A 12,623-nucleotide genomic window follows, 5' to 3' on the forward strand; every position below is an offset into this window, starting at 1 on the left:
TCAAATTTGATATGATTGCCAGTGGCTGGGCTGGCTGGGCCTTGGGTCCTGGTTGGTTTGTCGCCAGGGGTTGTTGGTTGTGGGTTGTGGGTGCGTGCGCGGAGGCTAACAGAGATGGAAGATGAACTCATCCTGGGTGTCTGTTGTCTTATGTAGTGTGGGAGTTCACTGAATGTTGGGGTGGGTGTTTTTTCCTCTGCAATGGGGTCAGCTGGGCCACCCCAAGCTCTGTAGGGCTTGGCGGTGCTGCTTCTGTGGGCCCCATTCTGGATGGGCCCGGGCTCCCTCGCCTTGCTGGATTTCGGGGAACAGGGGTGCCTACCAGGGTCAGTGGCTGGCTCCAGGATGTGTGCATGAGAGTGGGAATGGATCTCTGTGTCTGTGTGTGCCTGTTTGTCTGTGTCTGTGCGTCAGGTTGGGTCTTAGACTGCACCTCTCTCAGTACATCTCAGCCCCCACACCCAGGTATGGAGGCCTAGCTCTCCCCACCACACTTCGTGCCAGTGGCTGATGCCCCCACCTGTCATTGTATTGGTGGTTCTCTGTGTCTGGGGATGGATGCCCAGGTATGTATTGCTCACTCTCAGTGGCTGCTTGGCAGGGCCTCACCCCCGTGGCTTGGCCAGGTCCCTTCTGGGGTGTGGAGGGCCCTCAGTTCTTCTTGTGCTCTTGCGCTCTGGGGGGCCTCTAGATGTCTGGGGCCCAGATCTTCTTCATGCCTGCTTCATGTCTTGGGGGGAAGGGATATGGCTCTGTGCAAATCTTCTTTTAATGTCCGTAGTGCCAAAGTGCAATAACGTTATTGCAATTCAGTACATTGCCTTTATTTTAAGAAAAAGATTTTTAAATAATTTAAAGTAATTTCTCCAGAAAGAATTCAAACCTGAAAATAATCTCCTACTTTTATTACAGTAAAAAACAATAACACACAAAACAAAATGGTCATGTTTTAAGGGAGCATTCCATTTGTCCCACCAGGGGGCATATTCATGCTATATAGGCCCTCTGAAGAGAAAGCCATGACTGGTGATGACCTTAGCCCTAAATTTAACCCTATAGGATATGTATTCTGTTTCCCTACAAAAAAATTATTTCTGTTTGCTTGGTTGAAAAGGAATTTACAAATTTAGGGTTAATGTTTGGAACTTGGGTTGGGATCGTCACCAATTATGACTGTAAAGCCTTAAAACAATAGTGGCTACACAGTCACATCATGAAACTCAATTTTTTAATATAATTTACCTCATATGCGACCAAAGCATGCAAGTAGAGCTGGGCCATATCATACCATTCACAGTAATACTGGTATAATGTTGGGCAACGATAAGAAAATTAAATATGGCGATAGAATACGGGTAAGACACGCATGCGCAGTGCCTTTGTTTTCATACACACATGGCGGAAAAAGCATGGCGGTGACGGAGAATAAGAAGGGCGAAAGCGGATCGTTGAATGAAACAGATGAACCAGAATTGCTTTGTTAAAATGCTGCAACTTCAGTGGTGTGAAACTGGTTTAGCTTTCGTCCGTCAGATACACAACAAAGCACATTTTCTGGTAGAGCATGCTAGCGGGCCGTTGTTATTACCGTGTTTTTTGGAAAATACGGCACACTTAAAATCAATCCTTTAATTTTTCGGAAAATCGACAGTGCCCCTTATAGTCCCATGTGCCTTATGTATGAATTCTGGTTGTGTTTACTGACCTCGAAACGATTTTATGTGGTACACGGTGCTCAAAAATCTGTCAAATGTTTTAGTAAGACTTTGCTAAGCTACGAAGCCGCACCGCTTGTAGTGATGTGTCGGTCGCAAACGAAACGGCTCTTAGAGCCGGGTCTTTGAAGTGAACGACGCGAGCCGGCTCCTTATCGCGAGCTGTGGGGTTTTTTTTCTTTCTCTCACCCTCTCTCTCGCACTTTTTTCCTGCTATACTCTGCACGCCTTTGCGCTGGGAAGAGGGGGGAGGGGCGGTAGTTACACTTGCAGTAGCACAGGAACAGAGCGGGAGGGAAAGAGAGAGAAAGAGAGCCAGGGACAAAGGTATAGTAATCATCCACAACTATTTTGATAAAGGATTCAGAAAGTTTATTCATGCAGGCCCATATGACAGAGAATATGCATGTCCTTTTCGTTTTCATATTTTAATTTATATTTAATTGTGTTGTGGTTTGCAGTGTTTTGTGTTGTTTTACTTTAAATTTGTTTAAAAGGAAAAAGCTGAAAATTTAAATATTTAAAAGTTGAAATCAAAGGAGTTTGCAAAGAAAAGCGTCTGGACTTCTTTAAGTTACTTGAAGACGTTTCACCTCTCTTCCGAGAAGCTTCTTCAGTTCTAAGGTCAAATGGTGGGGAGTCCCAGATTTAAACTCAGTGGGAGTTTCCCCCCACAGAGGGACAAAAGGACCCCCTGATGATCCTCTAATCGCCTGAGCCAAGGTGTGAAACTGGGTGTGGGTCCCAATCAGGGTGTAAAGGGGGTAAAGGGGTAAAAGGGTAAAAGTTGAAATGTGAATAGTTGGTTTTTGTATTATGATTTATTTATTATTGTATGTGGGGTGAATAAATAAAAGTATATTTACGGTCGCCCGTACAGACAAAGCACGTACAAATTTCAAAACACGTAAAAACTCAGAAGCACGTAAAAACTCCAAAACATGTACAAAAGACAACAGAAGTGCTCCAGAATGCTAGGGGCAGTGTTGAGTTTTTGTTACCTAGAGGCTGCACAAGCCAGCAAGTACCAACGACGGTATTTGGTGTGTGGTAGTAACAGGTAAATGAACATTTTTTTTAAATTATTTGAATATATATATGAGTGCTTGTGTGTAACTTGTGTGTAACTGCACACAATAGAATTTTAGGTCTCTACGTCCATCCCATGGGGAATGGGAGCGAAAACAAAAGTGTTGCGTTTATATTTTTGTTCAGTGTATATATATATAATTTTTTTTTTTCCTGGACTTGCACCAGGAGAAAAAAGGGTCAGTAATTCTATTAATGCAGCTGAACAGGTGGATCATTTTAAAAGTTTACAGTGATCGGGGGATGGCTCTGAAGTTTAACTTCTAGATCAGGGTGAGTTAAAAGCTCATGTAACTCTCCAGTTTACTTAAAAATCATTAAATCATTTTCTCATTTAGCATTCGATTGCAAAAAATATTTTATCTGTCATTAATATGAGTCATTTCAGACTTACAAACCAAGGACCGATTAAAAAGCCTGTATGTATTTTTATAAAAGTGGACTAAACTGGCTGATTGACAAATTTTATACATTAACTGAAGGTTTGATTATTGTTTGTACCAAAAAAAAGTTGGATCCAGAAATGATGAATATATCTATGAATATATTTATGTAAAGATACACGCACACCATCAAATGTATGTGTGTTTAACTTAGTTCTGTAACATGACCGGTAGTATACTAAGATACCAACAGTAAGATGTGTGATTGGTGTTTACTGTAAAAAGCACTCCAAAAGCACTCCATTTTACAGTTGTAAATCTGACCAAGAACAAAACTGCTCAAAAGACAAAGGACATTTCAGCTCATAGAGACTACCAAGCAGATGAAGTCCTTTATTAGATGTGAGGAATAGTGATGTGCGATACCACCGATTTCCTTTCCGATCCGATACCAAGTAAAATTCAGGGTGGTATCGGCGATACTGATCCGATACCGATACTCTGTACAAAAACTTAATGTTTCATTGCATTTCATAATACAATATATAATTGTATTATGTAATTGTAATAATAACATAACCATATTGCTTCATAATGATTAGAGGACATTAGACAACTTGTTTTTATTGCTTAATAATGCAGAATAATCATATAGAAACAAAAAAAACTGACGTTGTACGCTATTTGAGCATGTTGCCTGCCTGCAGCACTAAAGGACTCTGCGAGAGACGTCTGTCTCACCCTAGCAGCACCTGTCCCTGTCCTCCTCTTCAGTTCGCCTCAACATAAGCTTATCATATTCTGTGATGTGATTTACTCCGAGGTGTTTGACAAGGTCAGTGGTGTTGCCACAACAACGTGTCCACACAGGACTCTGTTTGCGCTCAGCCATTGTTGTGAGTGTGCACGCCAGGGGCTGCGACACATTTACACAGCCGGAAGAATCGATGTTTCAGTATCGATCCGCACACCACTAGTGAGGAACCTGGACCTGAGAAGGAGAATGTAAAAAGCAGGCCCAACCACTGATACTGACCGTGAGCTTAGGCCCGTCACAGTTACATCATACAGTTGAGCTGAAACATTTCTTTGGTCTTGCGTCATCTTCTTGCAGCTGTGCTTTAAGTTCTTCACTGACAACTTTGTGTTTCTCAGTTTGGAGTCCTACCTTTAGTAGTTTGCGTGGATATCATCTTGAAATTGTTTAAAACTTTATACTTTGATGTGGGAACTTTGAATCATGCAGAAAACTTTTTATGCATTTTTACTTTTCTTAGGTAAATTACTTTTTTTTTTTTGTAACAAAAAGGTTCCTCTTCTCTCTATTCCACCTGGATGGAGTATATATTGGAATCCATAAACAGATTTTCAGGCCCTATTAAGTACGTTTGGAGGAAACCAAACAGGCATATATCTTAAAATGATAAACAGGAAGCTCACCATTGAGAAAGCCTCTCTTAGGTTTTGTTTTGTTTGATAAACTAACACAGATGTCAGGAGTGACTGAAGAGACTGAACTCTGTTCACAACCTCCATATATATATGTATATATATATATATATATATATATATATATATATATATATATATATATATATATATATATATATATATTATCCAAGAGAAGAGTTTACTGAAGAAACTCCAGAAAGCAAAGAAGTTGCCGTCGTTGCTGATGGCTGGTGCAATGACGTCCAGATGTTGCATAGGCTCCTTGTCCTCGAATAGCAATTCTTCCCTGGAGTTATGTAAGAGTTGCTCCACCCTCTGAAGACTATTCCCACCCTTGCATCAGATTCTGCAGAAGAGAAAACGTGTCTGGCACGTGCCTGCATCCTTACTTTTGCTTATTTTTATAAAACGCAATCTGCAGATGGTCTTTTAATTTTCTAATGGTGAAAAATTGCATCATGTTGCGGTTAGGCATCTTCTATCTGATGAACGTGATTATGTCACAGTTATTCAGTTGTGTGTTTGATGTTGGTTGGGAAAAGCTCTGGAAGCTTCTGCATGCTCACACAGACACGTACACACACGTGGTGTATATTTAGACCACACAGATGAGGCACTGTGAGGGGAACAGCAGGTAACTGTTTCCTCCCCACATCATTTCTTATGCATGTCCCTTTATACCACACAAGGCAGAGAGTAAAAGCATTTTTATCTTAATGATTTAGTCTCGATTAATTGGCATCTGGTTGAACTCGAGTCTGCACATGCTGAGGAATCTCAGTGTAAACTGTCACTACTGGGCCTTCAGAAGGACAAACAAACATGGGGGTGGGGTGGGTTGTAAAAACTGTTAATGAGCTCATTTGTTGGGTAGTCATGTATGTAACTCAGCTTCAGGTACTTGTGAGTTCTAAACATGGCTATGAGTGGGTTGTGGACTTTTTTTGTCTCTCAAAATTTCATAGAAAGTTCTAGATGCCTCCCCCAACACATCACTAAAAAAGTCAAGCCACTCATCAGCTGGCATGTCAGGGCAATTTGTAGAGAGCAGTAAAAGAAAAGCACTGGGAGGGGGGTCAAGAGATAGATGGAAATACTTTAGTTGGAGAACACCTAGTCCTGCAGTGTCAGACACCCAGATCAATATTTTATTATCTGCATAAGTAAAGCTATAGCATGAAATGTCTCTCTTTGTACTGGAGGCAGGTTTCGGTCTCTTTATATACATCAGAGATGAAACAGGAGACAGATAATCTTGTGAATGTAAATGTGCGATTTTGAGATCACAATACCAACAATAACATTAATCTGTGTGCTAAAGAAAAGGCTCAGCAGTTTTATGAAACTTTTCTTTCCGAAGAAAGCAGATCCTGCTTTTCTTTTCTTTTTTTAAACATCAGTGGTCTTCCAGACAACCCCCATCGTTTAGTAGCTACCCTGCAATCAGCAGCTGAGTTGGACAGACGTGGCAGTGTGGGGGTAGGGCTGAGGCTCCTGCAACTTCTGGGGAGGCATGAATACTGCTGCATGAAACTTTCTGGATGTTTCCATGTGAAGTTAAGCAGCAGTTTAACAACAGCCAGGGAACAAGTTACAGCTTTTATTCTGGAGTAAAAATGCTTTCTGAGTAACATCCTGCCTGCGGAGACTGTTTTGATGCATGGTGGTGTTCCACACTTGAAGAGGAGCTCATACACACAAATGCCAAAGAGTGCAAAAAGAACTTTAACACTGTATTTATATGCATGCAAAACAATCATTTAATTCACAGTCAGTGGCAGCTTAATCTTTATCTCCAATCATGTGATGAAACCAGAGTTTAAGATTGAGTCAGCAAGCAGTGTTAAAAACCGAGGGGACTGAGGCAGAAACTTAAGACTGACCAGGATTCAGATTTTCTATTCAGGAGCCTTTTGTGGGAAAGTTTTAACGCTGATCCAGGACCAGCACTTACTTCAGTCGGCACAGCTTTCATCCCACCCTGTGATTTCAAGAGGGGGATGTCCCAGCTCCCAGCTTCCTGAGGAAACACAGACACCCTCATTTGAATATCCCATTCCCAACTTCTAGAAAATTCTCTTTTAGGATATATAGAGCCAGGGAAGTCTGTCACAGCCACGCTATCCACCGGACACAGCTCGGAGAAGCAACCCTGCGATAATCTGTGCCAGGTAAGGATCAGAAGATAACGGTCTTTGTTTCACAGGGAGGAATGCGGCGACTGAATGAACTGCTTTGTTATCATGTGTTACAGCTGCAGTTCAGCTACCCTCCATTTTACCCAGTTTGAAAGCTGCAGCTGCGATTCCTCTGTCTGTCAGAGAATACTTCTCGTATTTCTTCTGTTTCCAGTAGGGAACAAATCCTGACCTGTTATCAGAGCTGAAAGTTGTCATGCAGCTGGCAGGGTGGCGCAGGCTTTCTGCTGCTTCCATGTCAGAACTTTGACAACAGTTTAAATGCATTCAGTTCAAACAAATAAAAAAAAGGTTTGCAGGAAAGTAGCGTGCCTGCACCCAGTTTAGCTTGTCTTTCCACTAGGAAGAGTATCACTTTGACTCATTGGAGCTCATTGGATCAAAGTATTTCCCCCCCTCCAGGGTCGGGAAACAAACAGTGAAAAGTGCCTCATCTTGAATGAGCGGTGGGTTGACTAGATTGGCAGCTTAATATTTAATGTTTAAATTCTAGTGGTTGAAAACTTGAAACTAGAACAGAGACGTTAGACTTCGTACTGTGCATAGAGTTTCTCTCCATGAGAATCTGCCTATATGTTCTCACTGCCTGCTCCACAGAGATTACTACATACACCTCTTGTCTTTCAGAATGAAAATCGCAGAAATGAAAACATCTCAAGGTATCACAAACATGCAATCACAGAGGAACAGATGCAGTGTGAGTCTGCATGAGAAACAGTATGCCAGTGCAGCTGGTTATTCAGAGCCATTGTTTGAACCAGAGATGGGATGATTTGGGTGCAGCCTACAGGCATACGCCCTTTTCTTTCTCTGCAGGCAACATGAAAAAAGTCTGCACTGTATGTCTCGCAAGACTGTTGCAAAGGGATTTCTGATCCTCGCATCTGAGGAGACACTATTAACCATTTGTATCACTTAAAATGTGTCCGGAGAAGCGAGATCCAGCTCAATCCAAGTAAACGTCGAGTTTCAGCTGTTCAGCTCAGGCGGCGGTCGCTGCTGACGTGGCACGAAACATGTCTCCCTCAAACTCGGGACATTCCAGAGCTCCTGAGTGGGCTGGGTCAACTCTGCCCTTCCTCCACAGCCCAAGTGTAGTCGGCTCCCTGGCATTTTCTTTCTGAGATATATTTTAATAAATGAATATATTTCTGAATATCACAAACATGCTCTTCTTTTTCTTTTTCTTCTTGTTCTTTTTAAGGAATAATGTCATCATCGTTCTCTTTGCTTCCTTTTCACAGAGTGCAGCTGCTGTTGGAGACAGACAGGATGTGGATGACTAACATTGTAGGCCTTTGTCTGCTGGCCTTGGTGGCCTCTGCAGAGGATGTGAAGCTGAGCACCCACGCCACCGCGCTGGCTGATAAAAGCACCAACTTGGCCTTCAGGTTTGTATATTATTGATTCTGGCGCACTTGTAACATAAAGTAATATTCTCTGTGTTTATATATAAATATATGCATTTTTTTAATTTCACTTTAGCCTCTACCACACCATGGCAAAGGAGAAAGACACAGAGAACATCATCATTTCTCCTGTGGTGGTGGCCTCCTCTCTGGGGCTGGTGGCTCTTGGTGGCAAAGCCTCCACTGCCTCCCAGGTGAAAACAGTCCTCAGCGCTGACAAACTCAAGGATGAGCATCTGCACGCAGGCCTGTCAGAGCTCCTCACTGAGGTAAGGAGCTTCCCTTGTTTCATAATTCCACCATCATCACCACAGGCCATAGACTCCGAGTTGTCTTTATATCACAAATTAATGGCGTACATGTGCCACTTCTTCTCAGGTGAGCAACGCCAAGACACGCAACACCACCTGGAAAATCAACAACCGCCTCTACGGCCCCAGCTCTGTGTCCTTCGCTGACGAGTTTGTGAAGAACAGCAAGAAGCACTACAACTACGACCACTCCAAAATCAATTTCAGGGACAAGAGGAGCGCAGTGAACTCCATCAACGAGTGGGCGGCCAAGTCCACAGGCGGCAAGCTGCCTGAGGTCACCAAGGACGTGCAAAACCCAGACGGAGCCATGATCGTCAACGCCATGTTCTTTAAGCGTGAGTATGGCGTTAACGCCTGACTGAAGCTCTTTGTGAGGCCAGACGCCTGTGCAGAGTTGTGACCTCGTGTCTTTTTCCCCCCTCACAGCTCACTGGGAGGAGAAATTCCACGATAAAATGGTGGACACCCGTGGTTTCCTGGTTACTCGCTCATTTACTGTCGGAGTTCCCATGATGCACCGCACAGGTGAGTTTCTCTCTCATCTTTCTTTTTGATCTTATTATGTCTCCAGAAGCTGATAACCCACCCCGCCTTCCAGTACACACATGTGATAAGATCTGCTTTGTCTGCCCCTCTCTCAGGTCTTTATGATTTCTACGAGGACACAGAAAATAAAGTCTTTGTGCTGAACATGCCTCTGGGCCAGAAACAGGCCTCCATGATCCTTATCATGCCCTATCACCTGGAGCCCCTGGAGCGCCTGGAGAAACTCTTGACAAGGAAGCAGGTGGACACTTGGCTCAGCAAGATGGAGAACAGAGCCGTAGCCATCTCCCTGCCTAAGATCTCAGTGGAAGTCAGCCACAACCTGCAGGTAAATGTTTGCACACTGGATGGCTCAAATGGAGTGTAACTTTAAGAGTGTTAGAAAATATTACTGTGAACCCAGAGCGCTGAGCAACTTCATCTGTGTTTTGCAGAAACACCTGGCTGAGCTGGGCTTGACAGAAGCTGTGGACAAAGCCAAGGCTGACCTGTCCAACATCTCTGGAAAGAAGGATCTCTACCTTTCCAGCGTCTTCCACGCATCAGCCCTGGAGCTTGACATCGAAGGAAACCCATACGACACAAGCATCTTCGGTACTGAGAAGCTGAGAAACCCCAAACTCTTCTACGTAGATCACCCCTTCATTTTCCTGGTAAAGGACAACAAGACCAACTCCATCCTGTACATCGGCAGAGTGGTTAAACCTAAAGGGGACAAAATGCGTGATGAGCTATAATGTTTAAAGTTATAAATTGTGGTGGGTAGCTTTATTATTTGTGAAATTATGGCAGGAAACTGTGCACGTGTGTAATTGTGTGTGATTTTATGCGCGCGCATGTTTTGTTTTTGGTATGATTGTTACCTCAGTAGCACATTCCAATTGACAATCTGTGGACTGAATATCCGAGCTTAGAAACATTCGACTTTCCCAGGGAACAAATCTGTTTACATGGCTTCGTCTTAAGAACATGCTGGTTTGAATAATCTAAAAAAAAAGTGCCTTTTTTAAGACTTCCACAAACAAACAGCAGTCGGCACAGCAGACAGCATGCTTATATTAAGTACGAGTCCTCTTTCACATCCTGTTTTTGCCTGCGTGTGTTCGGCTACGACCTGTGTGTGCGTTTTTGTTTTTTTTGCAATATCTTTAATGTTTAAAGAGAAAAAAGATCGATGCACAAGCTGTTTTACAGTGCTGTCTCATTCCCCCTCTCATTTTGCCTCCAGCCTGCACTGAACTGTTCCCCTGCACGAGCTGAGCTTGCAGGGGGAAGGTGGCAAATCGTCTGGTGCTTAATTTAAGTTGCAAACCATCTTCTGTGTCGTTTTCTTGCTGTAGGTATTTTCCACAAAGAATCTGTTGGAATGGTGTGATTTATGTGATTAATGTGGACCTTTTTCAATAAAAAAAATGAAGAGAACATATTTGTGCGTGGCTCTTTTCTTTGTTGAGAATCTCCTGAATGAATACCACGTGAATGCCATTCAAATACGGATGATAGAGTGCTATAGGGAGCTGAACTGGAGAATGTGTGCACGCTAGTGTTAACATCTCTAAAGGATAACAATTTTTCCAGCTGGCTGAAGGTCAAACAGTCTTCCCAGGTCTGGAATGCAGTGCTTTTGTCGGTGTGCTGTTGTCTTGCAGCTACATCCTGCTATGCGCAAACATCTGGAGATTAGATTTCCCACTCACCATGAGAACCCCGCACTCCAGTTTTTAAACAATGTAGAGTCTGCATTGTCAGGAAGATCCCAACAAAAGATCCCACTGGTGTTATTATTTAGGCTGGTAGTGTTTAGAGAAATGGTCCACCATCTATAAATGAGCGCCTCATAGACTCTCAGTATTCCTGTAGGGCTTCTGTTTCATGCACGTCAAATACGCATTGGGACAGAAATAAAAATAAAGAATGCTACAATAAAAATCACCAGAACCTCTCATACGAGAGGACGTAATCTCATTGTGAGACACAAGTGCGTCTTCTACAGAGAAGCATGCCGCCACCTTGTGGTTGCTGAGAATAAGAGAGAGCGAGCTTTTTAAGGTGTTACAAATGAGTGATTTAGTTACTTTATATTTACACAGATCTTACACATTGCATTACAGTTACATAATATACAAGACAAATAAACATCATATAAGTTACACAATATACATTACAATATATTGCTGACTGACTTAGCTGTTGATTTGTATACTGAGCATGAATAATGCTTCTATTTTCAAAAATAACATGATGTGATCAGTGGGAGAATTTGCAAAATTTATAATCGGCTAAAATATGTTTCATTGTTCAGCGCGTGAATATAAGATTACTTCATACTTAGGGCTGAGTCCAAAACATGCATCAAAAAAAGGTACGTTTCTACTAAACGACATTTTGTATCTATTTCAGTTTTTTACTTTGTAAAGGTTTTACCTTATGCAATCCGCAATGAAACTACAGTGCACAGGGACATTTCTTGTATTGTTGTATTACTTTACTTTTTAATCTAAAAAGAAGTAGATAAGAGGTTAAAAAGCAAAACAAACAAAAAAAACCCCCCAAAATCTGCTCAGCGCTCATTCCCAAATTTTTTTTTGTGAAAATTTTGTGTTTTAATTGTTGTACAGGGCTTTCTAGCTCTTATGTCTGTGACAAGCACTAATATATATATATATATATATATATATATATATATATATATATATATATATATATATATATATATAACATTGTATTTACTTGCTAATTTACTTTGAACCGGAAGGTGGTGCTGTTCATCTGTTACTCCTTGCTGTCCTGGATATATATGTGTAAGTTATATACATGGGACCATTATCTTTTAAAGAAACCATGTGACACTTGACACACGATTACAAATTCACGTGTGTTAATAATAATTAAATAATAATAAAAGTTTGGTTGGAATTTTGGTTGATGTGAATAAAAACATAATGTTTTCTCTACATTTTTGATTTTTTCCCCGTAAAGCCTGATGTATATACAGTCGACACACATACAGTGTGACTGTGAGCAATAAATTTCACAAAAACGCCCTATGTATTAAACATGATACAAGTTAAAGCTCATATATGCAAACTGATATTCAATGTCTTCTATTAATTCATCGGAAGGTTGAATAATCTCTCCAGTTTTATTTATTGATGTTTTTCATTATTCAGGCTTTACAGGTTTAAAATGTCTGACATCATTGAGAATTTTTCACTGGGTCTGTTATAGATTTTCAACATGTATCTTATTTGTATCGTCTTACTGAGCACCTCATCAGAAACAGAACATTAAGGCGGATTCATTTAACTAGAGTTTTGAGTGCTGACAATAGATGTTAAAATGACACTGAGCACATTAGAAACAGTGACATGTTTCACTAAAGGAAGTGGCCATTTTCCTCCTCATGACCGAAATAAAAATGAGTCGTACTTTTCCTTATTTATACTTGTTAAATATTTCAAGAAAAAAAACTGTAGGCATGGGCTTAAATGTACTTTGTCATGTGCTTCAAGACAGT

At 41.5% G+C, this 12,623-nt stretch overlaps 1 protein-coding gene across 5 annotated transcripts; it reads left to right on the forward strand.

Annotated features, from left to right (window-relative positions):
- The first annotated feature begins 6,596 nt into the window (after window positions 1-6,596).
- Window positions 6,597-10,528, forward strand: serpinh1b (serpin peptidase inhibitor, clade H (heat shock protein 47), member 1b). Of its 5 annotated transcripts, none has more exons than XM_026193257.2 (8): window positions 6,701-6,810; window positions 7,465-7,496; window positions 8,082-8,228; window positions 8,323-8,515; window positions 8,625-8,895; window positions 8,987-9,085; window positions 9,202-9,434; window positions 9,541-10,528. In XM_026193257.2, the coding sequence occupies exons 3-8, from the start codon at window positions 8,110-8,112 to the stop codon at window positions 9,841-9,843; spliced, it is 1,218 nt and encodes a 405-aa protein (XP_026049042.1). In that variant the 5' UTR covers window positions 6,701-6,810; window positions 7,465-7,496; window positions 8,082-8,109; the 3' UTR covers window positions 9,844-10,528. The 5 variants fall into 5 exon arrangements, with proteins under 5 accessions (XP_026049041.1, XP_026049042.1, XP_080144909.1 ...); XM_080288783.1 differs by having other exon boundaries at window positions 6,721-6,810; window positions 7,465-7,534; XM_026193256.2 differs by lacking the exon at window positions 7,465-7,496 and having other exon boundaries at window positions 6,597-6,810.
- The last annotated feature ends 2,095 nt before the right edge of the window (window positions 10,529-12,623 follow it).

This window comes from Astatotilapia calliptera, chromosome 14, assembly GCF_964374335.1.
Source record: "Astatotilapia calliptera chromosome 14, fAstCal68.1, whole genome shotgun sequence".
Lineage (NCBI taxonomy): Eukaryota > Metazoa > Chordata > Actinopteri > Cichliformes > Cichlidae > Astatotilapia > Astatotilapia calliptera.